Genomic DNA, 22,037 nt, shown 5'->3' with positions numbered 1-22,037 from the left:
CTGAGATCTCATAATTCTCATCATTTACCAGATAATTTACCTCACTGAATGTCCATAGCTAGGAGCCTCAATATTGTAATTGCACACAAGCTGGAGAGAAAAAATATTTCAGGTTTTTTTGGTGGTTTATTTTTTCTTCTGCAGTTTTCAGACTTTGATTCATTTAAGGAGCATGATGACACTGATTTATTGCTCCAGACATCCTATAGTGCTTTGCTTCTTAAAGTGGGCTCTAGAAATCCCCAGGGGTCCATGGTGTATAACCAAATAAGAATCGGTCGATTTAAAATTGTGCATGTATGTGGGTGTGTATATGCATTAAATATTGATGATTGCACATATTTCATCTTATGTGCTGAATAGTTGAATAACTATATTAAATATTTCTAAAGTTATGAGGATTTATTTATTCTAGCTTCTAATACATTTTCCCTGGGATAACACACATATTATTATTATTATTATTATTATTATTATTATTATCTAGCAGAACAATCACATACATTTCACATATTTTCCATATGTGATTATGTAACAAATATGCAATTTCAGCTTGTCATGTCAAAAATGAATGAACTTATTGACTTATCTTCAGTGTCCACTTTACCTTGGACAGGGTTACAGTGGATCTGAAGCCTATACTATAAAATAAAGGAACACACCCAGGATGTGAAGGTGATCCATCAGAGGGCACCGTGGACACATTCAAGTCCACCTACTGCCATGTTTGTAGAAAATGAGAGGAAACAAGCACAAGAGGAATAAGTGCGAAACTCCACAAGGAATTTAACCTGATCTCAAATGTTAAGTCAGAAGGAAGACTAAAAAAAAGTTAGAGAGGAAGGATATAGTCTTGTAATGCAGCATCAGCATTAGACAAAGCAAGATCTCTCAGTTTCAGCCCATTCATGACAAGTGCTTTTTTTTTTAACCTTCATACTTTCGGATGATTTTATTTACAGTTGCGTTTTAAATATGGAGTGCGATTTTTTTTAATGTCGTTAATTATTCTATTATTTTCTAGAAGCCCGATGAAGTGAAATGATGCGCGGAGAGAAAGAAAGTAAGCAGCTGCTGCCACGGAGCGTCTCGCGCTTTTCCAGCATCGCGTCGAGATCGAGATCGAGAGAGAGAGAGAGAGAGAGAGAGAGAGAGAGAGAGAGAGAGAGAGAGTGTGTGTGTGTACCACCTCTGTCTATCTGAGCATCCTGCGGAAATCGCGGAAAGAGCTCGTGCGCCGCGCTGCTTCTCTCCGCGAAGCAAATGCACGCGCTCGGATACTCGGGTTTTTAAACGCGCGGAATGTCAACAAAGACGCGGCGGATGCAGGAGTGAAGCTTTCACTTGTCTAAACCTTGATATCGCGAGTATATTCTTTTATCCTAAGCGAAACCTGGACACTATTTCATTTCACCATTAAGGCTCTTTCTTTCTGATGATTTTTATTTACTTTACTAAAGGTGAAACGACCACTTTAACCAAGTGTTCAGGGTGCGGAGATGCTTGAGTAGAAAGTTTATTTATTTTCGCTGGTAAGTAAAAAATATATACTGTATTTAATTCTCCACCGTTAAAGCAGAAACTATTGTATGTTATTTTATTATGCTAATCTGGAATAAATAGCCTGTATTGACCCGAGGACAGTGTTTTTCTCCGTATTCGCTATATAGTTTCAAAAATATTTAAGTCTTCTTGTTGCTCTATTTATTTGAACACATTTATCTTTCATATTGGAAAAGTTTGACAGACATAAATGTGAATCCAAACCTAACATCATTGTGTTGTTTGCTTTATTATGACATGTATTTGTTTCAGTAGTGGAAATCAACAGGTCTGAGACTAGACTGCCTAGACTTTAGCAGCTCTGCTCCTTATGGCACTGAACAATGGCTTAGTGAGCAAATGAGAGCAAAATGTTACTCTCGTGATTCATTTTAAGTGTAACACACTCACATTTAATCCCATTTTAATCAGCAGTAAAACGCCCATCAGCGCCTGAAACCCTTGACATTTTATTTTCTATGTCTGTATTGAAGAAATCAGGGAGCTGTAGCCTTCTAGGTTACTCAGAGCAGTAGGTTAGCTTCTGTGCTAATTGACCTCATCCTACCTAGTTTGGTCTATTTCTCTTTAAGTAGATTATGCAAATTGTTTAGTACGTTAAATGGTTTAATACCTTAAAGATATTATCGAAGTGTATCTAATAGATGTTAGGAAAGTTTCATCCTGATTAGACATTTACATTTGGGCAGAAACTGTAAGAATATCACGTTTATCCTGTTTTGATCCTCTAACAACCTCTGTTTCTTTTCCATGTGTTCCATTCCATCCCTTATTCCATTGAATTTCCTCTTCTCTGATTTCTTCTGCCAATTTCTTCTTTTTTCCTCTGTCTTTATTCTGGCGCTCTCTCTCTCTCTCTCTCTCTCTCTCTCTCTCTCTCTCTCTCTCTCTCTCTCACACACACACACACACACACACACACACACACACACACACACACACATTTATTGTCTGCTCTGCTCTGCCTTTCCATTCTGCTTTTTGCCCTCTTTCACTCTCTTCAACTTCTTTTCGATCCCTCACTCCTGTCTTATGTTTTCTGTTTCCGTTTCTTGCCCTGCCTCCTCCCATTCTACTCCCACCTCTGTGCATTCTCCCCCTAGTTCTGTGCTGTATTTTTCAGTGCTTAATCCATATCTTTTCAAATTCACTTCCTCACTCTGGCACTTTCTGCTTTCACTGTGTCTGTAGATGGTGTCTGATCTGAAGTCAAGCTGGTTGTGAAGGTGCTTGACCTATTCCCCTCACCCCCAGACGGAGTAACCATGGCTGCAGGCGTAGCGGCCTGGCTCCCCTTTGCCCGGGCAGCGGCCATTGGCTGGATGCCCGTGGCCAACTTGCCCATGCCGGTGGCTCCACCTGACATGAACAAACGGCAGGACGAGCTCATTATCCTAAACGTCAGTGGCCGTCGTTTCCAAACGTGGCGCAACACCCTGGACCGTTATCCTGATACCCTGCTTGGCAGCTCTGAGAAAGAGTTCTTTTTCAATGAAGAGACTCGTGAATACTTCTTTGATCGTGACCCTGACGTGTTCCGCAGCATCCTGAGCTTTTATCGTACTGGCAAGTTGCATTATCCACGCTATGAGTGCATATCAGCTTACGATGAAGAGCTAGCCTTCTTTGGGATCATCCCTGAGATCATCAGCGACTGCTGTTACGAAGAATACAAGGACCGCAAACGTGAGAACGCTGAGCGCCTAATGGATGACCTTGAGGACAGCAAGGACAGCAAATTGCCAAACATGACTTTCCGTGAGACCATGTGGCGTGCCTTTGAGAACCCGCATACCAGCACCATGGCCCTCGTTTTCTACTATGTCACTGGCTTTTTTATCGCCGTGTCTGTCATTACCAATGTGGTGGAGACTGTACCGTGTGGCTCTACACCCAACCAGCGGGACATACCTTGCGGAGAACGCTACACGGTAGCCTTTTTCTGCATGGACACAGCATGTGTCATGATCTTCACCGTGGAATATTTGATGCGGTTATTTGCTGCGCCAAGTCGCTACAGATTCATGCGCTCTGTAATGAGCATCATAGATGTTGTGGCTATCCTACCCTACTACATTGGCCTGGTTATGACCAACAATGAGGATGTGAGTGGTGCCTTTGTCACACTGCGAGTCTTCCGCGTCTTCCGCATCTTCAAGTTCTCACGCCACTCCCAGGGTCTGCGCATCCTGGGCTACACGCTGAAGAGTTGCGCCTCTGAGCTTGGCTTCCTGCTCTTCTCCCTCACCATGGCAATCATCATCTTCGCCACTGTCATGTTCTATGCTGAGAAAGGCTCCGCCTCTAGCAAGTTCACTAGCATACCGGCCTCCTTCTGGTACACGATCGTCACCATGACCACTCTGGGGTAAGTTGTGCTTGTTTTAATAGTTGGTGTTTGGGTTCTGACCGTTTGAAAAAGTTTTGTTGCCAAAAGCCTTGTTCCTCTAGACCACAGGAACCAAAAACTGAACATTTAACATTGCACTGGCCCTGGATGTATTGTTTGTAAACGGATGATCACGGAATGGGTCTGTATGAGGGATGGGTATTTAAGAATCTGTTTTACCAGTCAGTCTTATATATAATCTTTTCAATCCATAACCTTCTGATTCAGCTACCCTTCAGGCTGTTGATGTCATTGGTTCTCTTATATAAACATGATTTAAACTCTCCTTATATAAACATTGAATTCTGTCTTCACTAAGCAGCACCTGTATCCGACTGTATCTGAGTTATGTTCTTATATAACTCTGAAATGTAGCAGTGGTGCACAGATGTGAGCTTGTAGTTAACTTGTTGCCTTTGGGCTGACTTTATTTATTGTCATTCATCTTCCAATTAATATTATAAGTGGAGTGAAACAAGCTGAATGCCATGCTTAAGCATCTCCTACATTAAAACAAGCAGTAGGCAGAACTCAATAATTTCTTTATGTCATGGTATGTTCTGCTTTATGGCCTGTGACTCTTAAGTGGCTCAACACAGAAAGGGAGAGAGAGAGAGAGAGAGAGAGAGAGAGAGAGAGAGAGAGACCCAGAGAGTCCCAGGTACACTCAGTAGGATGATAGGTTTTATGAGAGTGCTGGATTAATTAAGATTATTGGTTTATGAGTGAATAATTGAGGTGTTAGGTTTTATGAGTGAGGATATGAGTCATGACAGATTATTGCTGCCTCTGAAATGTTGAAGCAGTAAAAGACGTAACTGGGTCATCAGCTGTGTGTACACGAGTTTGTGTGTGTGGGTGTGTGTTTGTGGGTGGTATAAATGCAAAGGTGCAGTTTTCAATGTCACAATCAAATGTGCTTAAAGGAAAGGTCCACTCAGACACGCAAAAAAATTTTAGCTAGGAATTCTTGGGACAGAATTGCGTAAAGATTTTGGTTGGTTGGTGCTGTATTCTCGTAGCAAGTTGGCAGTTGCGTGCCTCGCTGATGGGGCCATTACTAGTTACAATTGTGCTTAGTAGGGAAAAAAAATAAATAAAAGATCTCTTAAAAACAAAAGAACAAGAGCTTTGTTTCTCATTATCCATTTTTCAGCGATGCTCAATGTCCTGTTAATGAGGAATCTAATAGAGTCAAAACACTGGACTCAAATTGTAGATGCATTGCAGCATTACAGTGAGGTACAGAACTATGGGCTAATTTTAGGGATTTTACAAATAGTTTTGAAATAGTTCTCTGGTTTGGTTCTCGCATCTACAGGAGCATTGTTTATATTTAGCTGTTCGGTGAGACAGCAACATGACCTTCGTTAGCAACAACACAATCTTATTTGCTATAAACTCTCTGGCTAAGGTTAGCCTTTGTGTTTGTTACTGTTGGTATATTATATCGGGATATTCTATCCCGAGAATTTCTAGCTAAACTCGAGTGGTTTAGGAGTGTTTGACCAAGTAGTCCATTAGCATGAAAGTTGAAGCTTTTATAACGCAATCTGTTTGAGCAAAGTGTACACACGTGGAGGTGAGAGAAAACCAGGATAGACTAAAGGACTAAAACACTACTGCATTGGTCTGTATAGATGGAGCTGAAGCAAGAGCTAAATCCCTCAGGCGCTGCTATGAGCAGGCATTGTGGGTAATGCAGGAATATAAGTCAACAGAATTCATTACACAGTAAATATTGGATGCCTCTGAAAATCACACGTTAATCATGAAGATAAAAATGCAGGTCCTTTAGGGGGAATTTAATGGTGGATTACTTTAATAGTGTGATTGTTCATTTTTAATACAAAAACATTATAACTTGCATATGAACTATTAGTGTGTGTGTGTGTGTGTGTGTGTGTGTGTGTGCTGCAGAAGACTGTGCACTCCTCATCAATAAAGCATACTTTAGGGCTGTGTTGTTGTGACTAACAACATGCTCCACAGCGTCTGCTGACAAATGGAAACCACTAGGATATTTCCAAGCTGTTTGAGAGTCTATAATAGAGGAGGGAGAGACATCTGAAAATGTCTGTTCAGACAAAAACAGATTGTATTCACTGATTTAGAAGGTCACACATTGCCAAATGCTGAAAGACTAGATCAAAGCTGCTTAGGAATTCCTGAATCTCTGCAGGTCATAAAGTCAGCCGTTAAGGCAAACAGGAAGACGCACTTAAAATAAATCTTACTGCGACTTATCTGTGTATCTGCAGCTCTTGCTCATCATTGGTGTCCTCTCTCAAAAAGGTTTAAAGAGCAGAAATCATGGCCAAGTAATAAAACAGACCCACAGATCTGCCTACACCGGACTGATTCTTGATATCAGCTACCTGGATGATGCCTATGACCTTATTTTTTAAGGCGTATGTGCATTATAGTGAATAAACAACATAACAGGCTGCTTTACAACATAGCCATGATGCCTGGGATTTCCTTGTAACTGAAACCAGTTTCTTCCATTTTCTTTACAACTAATTTATATTCAGAGCACACACTGCATTTTTCACTGTTGATCAATGCTCATCAAGTACAAGTAGTTAATGAATGTCAAGTGAATGAGATCCCCGATTTATTTATTGTAAATGCACCGCTAAGCTCATTTGTGTAGTAGCAGAAGTTTGCTTTACACAGTTCACAGATGCTGCTTTGAAACGTAAACCAAGAAGCATATTCACTGGTACCGATATTGCACGTCTGTAGTTTGTTACAGACGTGAAGCTGACTCATTGATCAGAGTCTCAATTTAACAGATTAGTTTTTAGTGTCTCTTAAGATCACAGCAGTTGTGCTTGCATGGAAGATTTTTTTTGTCGTTCAGAATTAACTATTTATATTTACTCTAAATTCAGTGAAGTGACTCAAAGTTCTCATGCATGTTGCATGTAATCTGAACGGAATGCATGCATTTTTTATGATCAGAGTTACCATATCAACGGGGGCAGACAATTCAGTAGCCAGGGCGCTAGTGACAGGCAGAGTAATTTAGATTTTTTAATTATTTTTTGCTTAAAACCAGTAAAAATAATAAATAAATTTAAAAAAAAAGATACCTTTCAGATATTTGACCTTGCAGTGACCTTGACACTTTCTGTATTAATTTAAAAATCTAATCATTTTAACTGTTGTTATTAATGATAATTCTATGTAAAATTCTACAAACCTTCAACCACACATTCTTTAGAATCTGTGCTAAAGAGATCTCAGATGGATGGATGGACAGATGGATGGACAGATGGATGGACAGACAGTCTGAGATCATGTAAGGTCTCTGTGATCTGAGACATAACCATCCTACACCTTATACACTATAAGGTGTATAAATGAAAAAATCCATTTCATACAATCCCATGTTTAAACATATACACATTAAACTCATTGCGTGGTGATGTGACTCACCTTGTTGCTGTAACTATTGCGTGACTCGTTCTGATTCCAACTCGTTCCACGCTACACACTGAGCCACCGTCTGTGTATCTGTAGAACGATCCTTTTTAGGTATTTAGTGTGTATATGAATGACACACAGTCTTTTCAGCGTAAAGAACACACAGTATGTGGTAACAGCGGAAAAACGAAACAAAATACAGCGCAACAAAATGAAGATGCTGTGATCAAGAACAAAACATTCACTAATGACTTGCATTAAAAACTTTAAAAGAGTATGATAATCATATCCATACACACACTACCCATTAGGAACATCTGACCGCCTGTACGTTCATGCAGTTATCTAATTAGCCAACCATGTTGCAGCAGTACAATGCATATAATCATGGGTCAGGAATTTGATGATCACATCAAACATCAGAATGGGTAACTTTTGATCTCTTGGGATTTTCACACAACAGTCTGGAGAGTTTATATAGAATGGTGTGGATAACAAAAAACTTGAGTGAGAGACAGTTCTAACAGAAAAGTGAGAGACAGTTCTGTCTGATCGGTTCAAGCTGCCAGGAACAATTCAGCCATTCAAATAATCACTCTTTACAATTGCGCTAAGAAAAGAAAAGCATCTCATCAAGCACAAAACATTGAACTATGAGGTAGATGGGCTACAACAGCAGAAGACCACATTGATTTCCACTCATGCCAACTACAAGCAGGAATCTGAGGACATTATGGGCACAGACTCAATAATACCTGCATTTGGTTCAACTGTCCAGCCTGGGTGAGCCTGTACCTCTGATACCACTAAAGATTTATTTTTCCTGCCATGTTGCCCAAATATGTTAAGCATATTGTACACATCTACATCTGTGTGTGTTGTCATTCTTTTCTCTTTTTTGTAAATATCGATATCCTCTTCTTAGTATTCAGTGCTTTCTCTCTGCTTCATTCTTTGTTTTGAATACAGAGCGAGCCCTCATGTCAAGACAAAACACAGAGGCATGACTTCCAACAAGCGAGCAGTAAATTAAACATGTGCTGGCGTAAACGATACAAAAGAGAGAGAAACAGAGGAATGGATGAAGCAGGAGAGTGGAACTGATATACCTAATATAGCAGTTAGATTGTACATGTCACACAGCATACAGAGTCATTGAGATATCCTTGTTTGCTCTGTTGTATTTCAGTTAATTATTCATTGTAAAATAATCCATACAGACAGCTGGAGGAAGAGTGAGAGATTACTCCTTAAATCAAGGTCCCTTATACCTGTAAGCATGTAGATGTAAGACCTGTGATTTCTACAGGAGATAACAGGTTATTACAATAGGAAAAGTACAAAACATGACAGGGCATGCTGTTGTGTGAATATTATCCACACAAGGATGGTGTGAAATGGCTTGATAGGAAACGGCATGTTTTATTCCTCTTATACTACAATCTGCCAACTATTACAAAAAATTTAATTAATTAAATTCTGAACAACACATCCTGCTTTTTACCATTTATAGTTATATGTAATATTATGATTCATCTGTAAAACATTATAGCTCCTGTTAGCAGTATGTTATAGCAGCTCTGTCATGCAAACTCCTCTGTCCTGATAACAAAGCACTGACACCGGAGACTCCTTCCATAATTGATAAATAAATGTCTCCTTAACAGAACAATATAATATGAATAATTATTCACAAGTTTATACACCTTTTTTACACTTCTTCATCATCATCATCATCATCATCATCATCATCTTCCTCTTCTTCTTCTTCTTCTTCTTATTAATAATAATAATAATAATAATAATAATAATAATAATTGCCCATTTGTAATTCAGCTTAGTCACTGCTGCATGTCCACCATTCCACATGAATGAGCTGTTACTAAAATACTATTAATGTGAGCCGCATTTATGTTACAGACAGAACTGCTGCCAGAGCCGTGCTGGCATAGAAAATAATTCAACACCTTCTCATTCCAGAATTCAGTGCTGTGATCGAGTTGCTATAAAACAACCAAATAATAATCTCTTGAGTTTGTATGCTTTACCTGATAATCTATTGTTACATACTGTACAGTTTAACAACATGATAAGAATATGACCGAGATATCAGTTCGAATAAAAAAAAAAAAAAAATCAGGGAAGCAAAGTAAGTGAGGAATTTACTAAGAATGTGTTCTTGCAGATACAAAACAAGTCTGTTTAGGTTTAGTCATAGTACTGTATGTACATATGTATAGAGATTTTACACAGCAAGTCCCCAGTCGCTGTATTATGAAGTCATCTGTAGGCGTTCCTTGTTCTGGTTGCCATAGCAGTGCCAACAAGCATTCCAGCTGACAGCAATGAAACCTTCTGGAGGGATAAAATCACCAGTTTATATATGCACCATATTATACAAGGTGACGGAGAAGAGTGTGCTCTTTAACACGGATTAAGTACACGCTACTATCTTCACTCTTATTGGTAGTCACCACACCAAGTCGCTCCATATTGACATAAAGATATATTTTCCTCAACTTCGTAACCGGACACACCCACATACTGTAGTCACCAAATGTTTGCCAGAAGCCACCAGCTCTCACTGAAAATGAGTCACCATTCGCTTTGTTGCTGCGAGTCACTGTATGTGTGAATGTAGCATTAGACTTAATATTTGGATGATTTGCATTTTGTACACCAAGCCTTTAGGCTTCATATCTTCATCCCTTTTCCAGGTCACTCTGCTCTAATAGGATGTACACAGATCCAGTTTTGATTTTTACGCAGCTTTAAACTGTACAGCTTTTACCCGGGTTTTGCTGTCACAGACAAAAATCAGACATTAACAAGGAATTCAGTGATGTGCTCACTGGTGGCTGATTTCATGCCATCATGAACAAAGACAACCTTTTAGAAAGTGCAGGCAGTATAAGAAATTGTTTTGGACCACTGCTGCAATTCGCGCTTAAAAGCCAACAAGAGGACATAAAAGGAATTAAACGGTTATTTATATAGTTGCATTTATGAAACTTAAACAAAATATGTTAATGGGCAGAAAAATGATCCTTATTACCCAAATTTACATTTAAGAATGCCTCAGTTTAGGTGACCTCATTTTCTGCACTGGCATAGATCATGGTGTCTGATAACAAAGCATAGGTTTTATGTTTTTTTTGTGTCTATCATTATTCATTCTTATTGTATAGTCTGACATGGAGAATTTTATCTTATAAGCATATTATTGTTATCATCTCATAGAGTGTGAAAAGTAACACTGTAATCACACTGACATTTTTGTACATATTTGTTTTTGTTATACTGTATGAGGTTAACTACTAATATTACAGGATGAACACACCTCTGTCAGTGCTGATCCTAAATCCTACTCACAAGCGCATTACATCTGATGTCGGATTACATGTGACATGCATGTAAATGGAGATTACGTGTGGAATCCAGTTTATTCCTAGAGTAAAATCCAGGGAATCCCCAGTGGTTTGTGAAGGATAGTCAGGGAGACTACAAGCTTTTGTAATAAATAAATAAAAACTGTAATACAGTGTGGTGGTACATCTAAGTGTTATCAATCTATTAGTCTTATAGATTGATAAGAATGCATCATTTAGCCAGATAGAGAGAGAGAGAGAGAGAGGCAGGCAGGCAGGCAGGCAGAAGGAGAGAGAGAGTGAGAGGGAGAGACAGACTGAGAGCGAGAGAGACAGACAGACAGACAGACTGAGAGAGAGAGACAGACAGACTGAGAGAGACAGATAGACAAACAGAATGAAAGAGAATGAGAGAGAGACAGACAGACAGAAAGAGAGAGACAGACAGCGATTCAGACAGAAAGACAGAGAGAGAGAGAGAGAGAGGGAGAGAGAGAGGATCGTGTTTTGTTCTGTTGGTATGAGATGGGGCTGGTAATGAGATGGGGATGACCTTTAGGCAGAGCTGCACATCCCATCTGACCTTTAAGAAAAACAGAGATCTCTCCTTTGAGCTTCAGCAATCCTACAAATACTAGAGAGAAGCAGATATAATATCCTTTTATCCTCCTCTCTCTTTCATTTGATGGCATAGAGCACTTTGCTGCTTTTTATTAATTTATTTCTTTTCCTCAGAAACAGACTGATGGATTATGGTTTTGTGTGCGGCACGATTTCATGTGTAAACGCCGCTCTGTTACTGACCATAAGGACCGCCAAGGAGCATGAAAAGCAGGAATATAGGAGGAGGGATAGCACAGGGAAGTAAAGGAATAAAGGGTAAGAAATAAAAGTGAGAGACAGAGATGAGGGTGAAAAACTCTAGAAATGTGTTCAACCGGAATAATGCAGTCTGTAAAAACAGTGTGTGTTTGTGTGTGTGTGTGTGTTTTTTCTTAGTGAGGACGAAATGCTCATACAAATTTATGTATATCTGATGGTTATTATTTAGTGGCTCATGCCAAGTTTTTTGGTATAGTTGTTGGTTTTGTGTGTTTGTTTACTTCTTTCTTTGTTTCTTTGTTGTATGTTTATTTGTTTGTTTGTTTCTTTATTTATTTCTTTAAAAACTCTCATTTTTGCTGTCAACAAAAGAGATTACTGAGGTTAAGGTCAGTGTTAGATTGAATTTTTGTCACAGCCCCATTAATTACTAATTATTTTATGAGACGTTCCTCACAAAAGTAATAAAACAATTAACTGTAGGGGGTGGGGTGGGGGTGGGGGTTTGTTGTCGATTGAATCATTCTTAGATGTTGAGTTAAAGGTTCAGTAGCGATTTGACCTCTGACATATGAGATAAGGACACACAAGTGTCCTTTTGACAAGAGAGCTAAGTTTGACAAGAAAGCTACGAATTCACGAAGCTATTCACGGTTATCTGCTGCTGGAGGATCAGTCTCCTGCCAATACTAATCCAATTGTCTAGAAGAAGCACCGTAAATGCAGTATTATTGCTGTCACTGATGTTAGGTGGGTCAGCTTTGAATGATAAGGATGTGGAGGGTGTCACATATTTGGAATCAGCACCATTGAAAATATGTGCTATCACATGGAGAGCTCATCATTAATACAAAATGGAAAAGTGCTTCAAACAAGTTTTCACTATATCTGTTTCTGACTCATTGACAAGTGTTATGTTTATATGTTTACATGTAATGTGCCTGCTGTCCAAAGCACAGGTTTAGTGGTGTAGTAGTTAATCTACCCAGTCTAGCTAGCTAGTTAAATAACAGAATGTTTTGGAATTATATTGGATGCTTTTAGCATAGTTGACTAAATATTAGCTAAAATGCTGTGATACAGCAGGAATGTGCATGGTAACAGACATTCGAGCTGTAAAACTGAATTAGCCAGAGGCATAGATAGAAGAAAGAGGAACTCCTTTTAGACTCCAACCAAGCTGCACCCCACCCCTCTATCATCACCAGTCTGGATTATTGTTTTTGTTTGTTTGAATTTTTAATCACAGTTAAATAGTTACTGTGGGTTCAGCATAGCACATATACAGCATAGCTGATGTTATATGTGTCAAAAGATAATTTTGTGCAGTATTCATACTCATACGTGTTCACTGAATCTGGTTCCTCTCAAGGTTTCTTCCTCTTCTATCTAAGGGAGTTTTTCCTTGCCACAGTCACCTCAGTCACCTCAGGCTTGTTCATTGGGTATAAATCTAATATTAATCTTTAACTTTTCTATTAAATTATATTAATCTTTGTATAATATTAAACCTTTTGTGTTATGTTTGTTATGTTCTGTAAAGCTGCTTTGAGACATTGTCCATTGTTTAAATTTCTATACAAATAAATTTGTGTAGAATCATTACCTGCCCTAGAGGTCAGGATTAACCAGTCAGATTGGAAAGAACAGAACATAATCCTTTATTTTTTCACATATATATTAAAGCACAGTGAAATTCTTTCTTTGCATATCAAACTTTGGAGGCTGGGGTCAGACATAATACAGCACCATTGGAGCAGTAAGGGTTAAGGGCCTTGCGCAAGGGCCCAAGAGTGGCAGCGCTGGGGCTTGAACTCAGACTTTCCAATCAACAACCCAGAGCCTTAACCACTTGAGTCAACACTATCCACTTATACTAGATTTTAGCCAGTGAGCTAGTATAAACTTAGGGGTATCAAGGAGATGGCTAATGAAGTACTGGAGCTTTACTGCAGGAGGAGGAGGACACAAATGGTAGATCTAATTTTGTAAGATAAGTCCATGTCCCTTTCCTTTTCCGAATAGTATGTTTTTAATCATACAATCGAATAATTTGCTGGACATCTGACAAAGTTATTTATTTCCTATTAACATTACTAATATGGCAATCCTACTTGAGTGTAGATCATGGCTTACAATAAAATGACACTACCACTATTTCTTGTACTACTACTGTCGGACTCCCACTAAAATGCATGTACATCACATCAGTTTAATTGTAAATTCATGCAGCAATAGTATTTAGCATTTATTTACTCATCCCTTGTAGCTTCTAAACAGTCGATAAACCAATTAATTTGGCGTTGTTATCTGTGCATAGAGTTAGATCTGTGCATTGGCGAAGTCTCAAAGAAAGCACTTCTGAAAGCAGAGAAATTTTTAAAGAAAAAAACACAAAATGGTAGATCTTAAGGCATTTCATATTCTGAGCCCCAGCTTTGTGTGCTTTTGGAAAGTCTCTCAATACTTTACCTGACTGAAAATGGAATTTATCGTAATCCTCAACCAATCAAACATTTTGTGTATCTCTGATGTCCCAGCTGAAAGCTCCAGCATGGTCAGACCAACTACCAGCTGCTAAAACACAGGCCAAGCTACACATACTTTGTCTTCATTATTTGCCTTAGTTATTTTCTTATCACTTTACAAAACAGATTAATAAAACTATAGAGATTTTCTGTCGTTGTGTTATTTTCTTAAAAGCACTTTGTGTTTGATGGAGTGTTACACTCTGCAATTAAGAATCTGTTTCCATCTCCTGGCACTTACCAGCTGGACAAGGTGGTCTAGCAGCTTGAACTGTGTTTTGACAGCTGGTAGCTGGTCAGACTAAGCAGGATTTTCAGCAGGGGTGAGTCTTGCTCCTCATTAGTTACACAATTACACAGTTTACACAAAGTCATTTGATGTGTCTGTTTTGAGGGGGGTGAATGAACTTAGCATATGTCCATTTAAAAGAATCTAAACTGTAATAGTGGTGCACTTGCAGATAGAGGGCAAATATATTTGCTGATAATTTTGATATATAAATTTAAGATATTTAGGAATAGCTACACCATTATTATAGGCCCGGTTAGTGTGTGTGTGCTGTTTTATGCTATTTTGCTATATAGTTTTAGCAGGGTTAGAGTTTAATCATTTACTGCAGGCTTTACCTAATCTAATCTAACAGTTCAAACTGACCATCTGGCTCACTGTATGATGTTTTTGGTCTACTGGTTGATTGGGATTTCATAACATTAATGCTGGATTTTTTCATTAATGTCACCATGAACTATTTAAATCAAAACTGGATTATTAGCGGCATATAACCCACTGAATGCCTAGACACAAAAAGCAGGGCCTGCTGCTAGAGTCTAGTGTGTGTGGGTGGACTGTGTTAAATAATGTAGGAATTGTACACTAGGAAATTTGTACATTAAACATAAGTGTGGAACTGAAATGCCATATGTGTGTATGTTTGCATGTGGGAAAGCATATTAAGCTCTTCAGATTTGCTTATCGTTCTTCCTCAGGACGCATTTGCTGTCTCTCTCTGTGGCTTATCAAATTGCCTGTCTGTTAGTGAGCATGTGATTTTTGTACTTTTGACATTCGTGATAATTTACCTTCCCCCCACACTGCTTCCATATATGTGCCTGTATTCGGGCGCAATCCTGAACACAATCCCTCTGTTTTTCACACTCCTTTCATCTGTCTTGTCATGACATGTAGCGCTTCTTTTTCTCTAATCCCTATCAACACACACATGCACACTCACATTCACATGTACGCAAGCATGCACAAGTACACTCACAAATACAGAGAATGGTATAATATGAATGGACATTTAAAGGACATCGTTTTGACTTGAACCCTTGATTAAAAGCTCTGTCATAATGTAAACAGAAAGCATTTACCCAGATGTAACACAACACAACAAAATACTCATGCTTAAAAAATGGAGAAATGTCAATGCACTTCTTATATCAAAATATCCATGCACTTATATATACCATGACCTTGATATGGGACAATGAGAGTGAAAGAGGGAAGTGGGAACATGGGTAGGCGTGGATGGCAAGTTATGGGGCATGACCGGGAGGATGTGAAGTAGTGGTATATGGAGAGCATGGAATGGCATGGAACTGGGCAGGATGTGGAATAGTAGGATGTGGAGGGAGGGAGGTGTGGGGTATGAAGGGCAGGGTATGGAATGAACGTTGTGAAGCAGAGTGGTGGAGTATGGAGTACAAGTATAGATTGAGACTGGAGTGATACTGAAGTGTTACGTGTTACAAATGGCAGGGTGTGGGATGGGGCTGCTAGGCTATGCAAATTGTGGGGTTTGGAGGGTAGGGTAAGGGATGGTAGAATGTGAAGTTGTGGAGTATGGAAGACAGGGTTTAGGATGGGACAGGTACTATTTGAAGATTATTGTATGGAAAGCTGTTTAGGGCAGTTTGTTAGATAAGGAATGTCTAGGAATTGTGTGCAAGACTATGGACAGAAGTATCCAGAATAAGGATGGAGGACAAGAATGTGTAGAGATGACATGAGATGAAGCTGATGCAGAGGTGTCATGTGGTTATTTCTGAAAGGCAGGATATGGCATGTGATTGGGAGGACATAGAGCTGTTAGGTACAGAGGGCGGGGTGTTGGTTAGGGCTGGGAGGATGTGGAAGAGATGTGTGGTGGAGTATGGCAGGAGGTGTGTGGAATAAGAATATGCAGCAGAGTGGGGTGGAAGGCAGAGTGTAGAATGTGAGGAAAATCCAGAGGTGTCAGGTATTAGGGTTTGAAAGGCAGGGTGGGCGTATGATTGAAAAACCTTGTGAGGTATTGAAGTCAGAGTGTGTGATGGAACTTTGGGGGCATGGACTGGTGGAGGATAAAAGGAGGTGTGCAGAATCGGAGAATGTGGTGGAATAAAGTGGTAGAGAATGGAGGACAGGGTGTTGAACGAGGCTAGAAGGATACTGAGGTATCAGGTGGTGAGCTATGAAGGGCAGGGAGTGTTGTGGTCTTAGGAAGAGATGGAGTTGTGAGATACAGTATAGAGGGCAGGCTGTGTGGCAGGTTTGGGAGGATGAAGGTGTCAGGTATGAATTAAAGCATGAGGGATGCGATTAGGTTAATGTGGAGTTGTAAAAAATGTAGGGCTTAGTGAGGGATGGGATTGGGTTTATGTACAGAATGAGAATGGATCGGGATGATGTAGAGTTGTGTTTTATAGATGGCAGGGTGTAGGATGGGATTTGGGAGGACGTGGAGTTGTGTGTTATAGATGGCAGGGTGTAGGATGGGATTGGGAGGACGTAGAGTTGTGTGTTATAGATGGCAGGGTGTAGGATGGGATTGGGAGGATGTAGAGTTGTGTGTTATAGATGGCAGGGTGTAGGATGGGATTGGGAGGATGTAGAGTTGTGTGTTATAGATGGCAGGGTGTAGGATGGGATTGGGAGGATGTAGAGTTGTGTGTTATAGATGGCAGGGTGTAGGATGGGATTGGGAGGATGTGGAGTTGTGTGTTATAGATGGCAGGGTGTAGGATGGGAGTGTTATAGATGGCAGGGTGTAGGATGGGATTGGGAGGACGTGGAGTTGTGTGTTATAGATGGCAGGGTGTAGGATGGGATTGGGAGGATGTGGAGTTGTGTGTTATAGATGGCAGGGTGTAGGATGGGATTGGGAGGATGTGGAGTTGTGTGTTATAGATGGCAGGGTGTAGGATGGGATTGGGAGGATGTGGAGTTGTGTGTTATAGATGGCAGAGTGTAGGATGGGATTGGGAGGATGAGGAGTTGTGTGTTATAGATGGCAGAGTGTAGGATGGGATTGGGAGGATGAGGAGTTGTGAGTATGCAGTGCTTGGTGAGGGACGGGATTGGGTGGATGTAAAGAATGAGATAGGATTGGGAGGATGTGCAGTTGTGTGTTATTGAGGGCAGGGTGTAGTATGGTATTGGGAGGATTGGGTGCAGTTGTTGGGTAGGGCTTACAAATAGATGGATGGAACTAGGATGATGACAGAGGGCATAGTATATAAAATGAGTGGATGTGGTGAAGTAGAGTGTTTTATGAAGGAATGTATATTAGCATAGTCATAAATTTGTCTTTTTTTTCTCTTTATCTCTGCATGCCTCTCTAACTCTGTCTGCATCATAAAGACAAAGCACCAAAACTTTCTCATTCTTAATGCTGCCTACCATAAAGGCTTTTCATTTATATCCTGACGTTCTCCACAAGTCTTTGTTCTCTTTCCTCCTCCTATAGCTGATCCTGGATCCTTTCATGTTTCCTTTTATTTATTTAAATTGTTTTGTTCTATGTCAGTGTTTTATGTAGGCCATGCTCGAATAGCTTTAAAGCACTGTATTTTGGCAGTTTGATCAGAGTACCTGTTCCCTTCAGGCTGTTACTTCTACAAGAGAATCAGAGGGGACACACACATACATAAAAACACACAGAGACACACACACTCAGAGAGAGTCAGTCACATGCACAGTCACCACATCGTCATACTTGCATAATTACATCAAGGTTATTTCACAGAACATTAGTAATATAGTCAAATTGATAGTATGGTAAAGATTATTAAAATTCCATTATACCGTATGTCAGCCATGAAAGCATAATTATATGTTGATTGGAAATTAAAATTTAAGCTTTTTCTTTCTTTTAAATGGCTTGAAACTGGTCTCAATATAGAAGGATCTATATGAATAATCTACGTACATCACTGACACTTCCTTCAAAATTAAAAACATCTTTTAAACTTTTTAACCTCCTCTGAATAAATTAGATGTGGTGACTAATTGTATAAAAGATCAGAGAATGACACATTCATACGTACTATACATATTTTATACATATTTTATATACCAAATTAATCATTATGCATATTTTATGCCCTAAAGTACTACATATTTTATACATTTTTTGGAAAGAAATGGGAGCGAATGAGAAAATGTCGAATTGTTTTAATGATAAGGTCACGGAAAGGTCACAGAAGCTGATTTGTATTAGATAATAGTTTATCTTTAACTTATTCACTGCTTTATTTCAGAGCTAATGATGATGGCTGGATGGTGTTGTGATTTGTTTATACACAATGCTCATGGTTTGTGCAGATGGTAATGGAATTGATTTATTTCACTCATCTAGTGTCTTATCACTGAGTTACAGCAGAGCTCTTCTATCTGGGGGATGTCATTGAATCTACTTTCTTTCCGTATCTATTGCCTCCACTTTTTCTCTTGTATCGCAGACTCATCCTTCATGCACACTTTCAGCTCCTTTCCATTGTGGGCAATATGTACATCCAGGAGGAGGCGCATCGCCAAACTCAATGTTATTCCACCCAAATATGTGTGAGGGTGTAACTGTGAGATTAACACTGAATTATGGCTATAGCTTTTACACAAAATGTACCTTACTTACTCTGTATCCTGTATGAGGCACCAAATGGCAACCAAAGAATTGTCCAAAAGCTCAGTGAATTGAAAATGCTAAAGAAAAAAATACAAGCTCAGATTACATTCCCATTTGGTTTTACACTAATGTTTTGTTTCTCTTATGGACTGCAGTGCCTGTAAAGTCTCATGATTGTGTTCAGTAATTACATAGGAGACAGCTGATATACAGTATGTTGTATGTGATTAATGTGCCATGAATACGCCTTGACGTAAAGGTATATTGTAACGTATTATATGCCTGTATTATATTTTATTAGTCCTTCATTCAGTCAGTCATTGATACAAATTCATAAACTAATAAGCAGAATTCATGTTGAGAGTCGAATTAAGAAGAACAAGAGAGTAAACCACCTTGGACATTTCTTTGTGCATAAATAGAATTTCCCACACTACAAATCAAGCAGAATGTTCAATTCATTATGCACACCAGACTTTATACAATGCATTTAAATGATATTTGAACTTTTCAGGTTTTTAGCTTTAAAACGTTAAACATTACAAAGTGTATTCATATTTCAACCTTGCTTTTTTTATTACACATTCATTTGGGGGCTAAAATAAATCAGCAAACTCGAATGATCTGAATGTGTATCAGCAATTACCAGATAGCTAGTCGCAAGAAAGGAAGATTATAGCTTGCTCTTAGCGCCTGATGTACTGATAATATGGATCACTATGTGCTTCTTAAAAATAGCAAGAGGTGTGGCAGCTGAAAGAAATCTGCAGGATCTGGCTGCAAATTAAATCTATTTGAATTTTTCTTGATGATTTCTGGATTTATGTGGTGAAACAATTTAAACTTGAGTCGATGTTTTTATGTTTTTGTTTTTATTTAATAATGTTTCTTAATTCATTTTTTATTTACTGTGTGCCTTGAAGAACAAAAATAAAAGGAAAAAGTTTTTTCCCGCATTGGCAAATGACTTCACAACGTACATGGAACCTTAAAAGATTTTTATCATTTTGCAGCTCCTAAGAAAGAGAAACACTTCTTGTTTACATTTTTGCCAGTTTCATTCATCATTTCCAAAATACATAACATTCAATAGTGCATAAATGTGTGAATATGCTTTGTGTGTGTGTGTGTGTATGTTTGTCGAGGTTGAAGCTCAGAACATAAATGTCAACTTGTTGATGGACTAAAGTGGCTCATCGACGCTCCCTAGCTTCTTGACAAGAATCTTATAAGTGACCTTTCACCATACAGAAATGCATCTCATCACAGGAAACTGTGCTTTATAGTTTTGTTTTTTTTTAATCAGGCTAAGTACTACAGCCTGTATTCAATCCTCTAACCCACTCGATTAGACTGGGCCGTAGCTTATGAGCATCACAACCTAGGAGCAGCACATTTATTATTTCCCCAGTTTGTCACAGCAGATTTTATCTTGGTGTTCTTTTTTTTTTTTTTTTTTATCAAAGTGAAAAGATCTGGATCTTTTTCAAGCATTAGCTGATGGTCGTGTTGTTATGAGAGAAATCCTTCTTACAAATCATGCATAATTAATCATCAATCCACTTCAATCAAGCTTCAATCTACTTTTATTTACAACCATTTTGTGCCAAGCTTTAAATGACCATAAAAATAAGTAGTATAACAAATAATAAACTTAAATTTAAAAATAATCCCAAAATATAATAAACTGATCATTTATTTCTCAAAATAGTTTGGCGGCAATACAAACTGACACTCATCCAAAACAGATCTTGCAACAAGTCACTCTGTACACATTTTATCTACTATAAAGTAATATCCAGTATACCATCATGAATATATAGTGTGTTATGTTCAGCTGCTATCCTGGCCTCATGCCACCCAGTATTTGTTTCCTGTCCAATTATCTCCATCTGACACTTTTTGAGTGGCAATTGCACTAAAAAAATCAGGCCATTTCTCGGTTTTGACGGAAAAGGGACCAGTCTGATGTAATCATATGAAATTCATAATGGGCATAAAGTACACAAAGTTTTAGGTCTGATTTATGGATTCCTTATGAAATCAGGATTCTGACTCTCTTCTTCTGTGTGGGTGTGTGTGTGTGTGAGTGTTGGTCCAGATTTCATATACTTTTCCAATATTTGGAGATTTTGCTCTGACCAATTTTGAAAAGAAGGTGCTCTGGAATTCTTCACATGACAAATTTAAAAAATAGAGAAAGGAAAAAAGCTAAACAGAACAAACAAACAAAAAACATAGACGTATTCATATTATCAGTCATTGTATTTTATTCATATGCCTACGTATTTATTTGTTCTCTGTTCTGTATAGCTTCATTATTTTTTATCTTATTTTACTTATTGTTTAGTCTGTTTTTTACTATTGCATTCCTATTCCAATTGTTTTCCATTTAACCCTATTTTCAGAACACAGACAGTCATAAAAAAAGCATTTCACCGAACGTCATACTGGTGTATGCGACTACAAACAGTTTAATTTGAATTTGCGTCATTCATTATCAAGGTACAATAGCGACTGATCATCATGAACAACATTCTGGGAAAAACCTGTATTATTTTTTCATTCATTTTAGCAATATCTGTTCATTTATTTTTTATCATTAGATGTTTTTATCAAGTGATTACTTTGTAGGAAGATTGTCCTCCTCCTGCTGTAGTTCCATGTCAGCATCTACTAGCATGGTCAGCATCTACTAGACCTACAGTACGTCACATAGCATTATTTGATACAGTATCTAAGCACTGGTGTCCAGTCTAATCCAGAAAGGGCCCGTGTGGGTGCAGGTTCTCATTCCAGCCAAGGAGAAGCCACACCTGAATCTATTAAAGTACCCACACCAGGCCTCCGAGGGAAAGACTGGACCCTGCTTGAGTCTGAACATTTTTACAAGTGTGAGTAAATGATTGATATCAGACTGATACTGACACCAGCATCACTAGCCATGCATCCCTCTGATCAACAACCCACTATACAAAAAGATATGAGCCAGAGAATCAATGTAATACAGTTGCACATACAAAATGATTTATTGTACAAATAGTTTCAT

General features: G+C 38.7%; 1 protein-coding gene across 3 annotated transcripts in view; it reads left to right on the top strand.

Moving 5' to 3' along the window:
* Positions 1–1,181: 1,181 nt before the first annotated feature.
* The window catches only part of kcnd3 (potassium voltage-gated channel, Shal-related subfamily, member 3), a 134,089-nt gene continuing 113,233 nt past the window's right edge, over positions 1,182–22,037 (top strand). The window contains exons 1-2 of one of the 3 annotated variants that reach the window (XM_060881931.1): positions 1,182–1,532; positions 2,755–3,931. In XM_060881931.1, the coding sequence (XP_060737914.1) occupies positions 2,829–3,931 (1,103 nt within the window). In that variant the 5' untranslated portion in view covers positions 1,182–1,532; positions 2,755–2,828. Of the gene's footprint in view, positions 1,533–2,666; positions 3,932–22,037 lie in introns of all 3 variants that reach the window. The other 2 variants (XM_060881930.1, XM_060881929.1) reach the window with 2 other exon arrangements.

This window comes from Tachysurus vachellii, chromosome 11 (assembly GCF_030014155.1).
Source record: "Tachysurus vachellii isolate PV-2020 chromosome 11, HZAU_Pvac_v1, whole genome shotgun sequence".
Lineage (NCBI taxonomy): Eukaryota > Metazoa > Chordata > Actinopteri > Siluriformes > Bagridae > Tachysurus > Tachysurus vachellii.
This window is presented reverse-complemented; position numbering and strand designations above follow the sequence as displayed.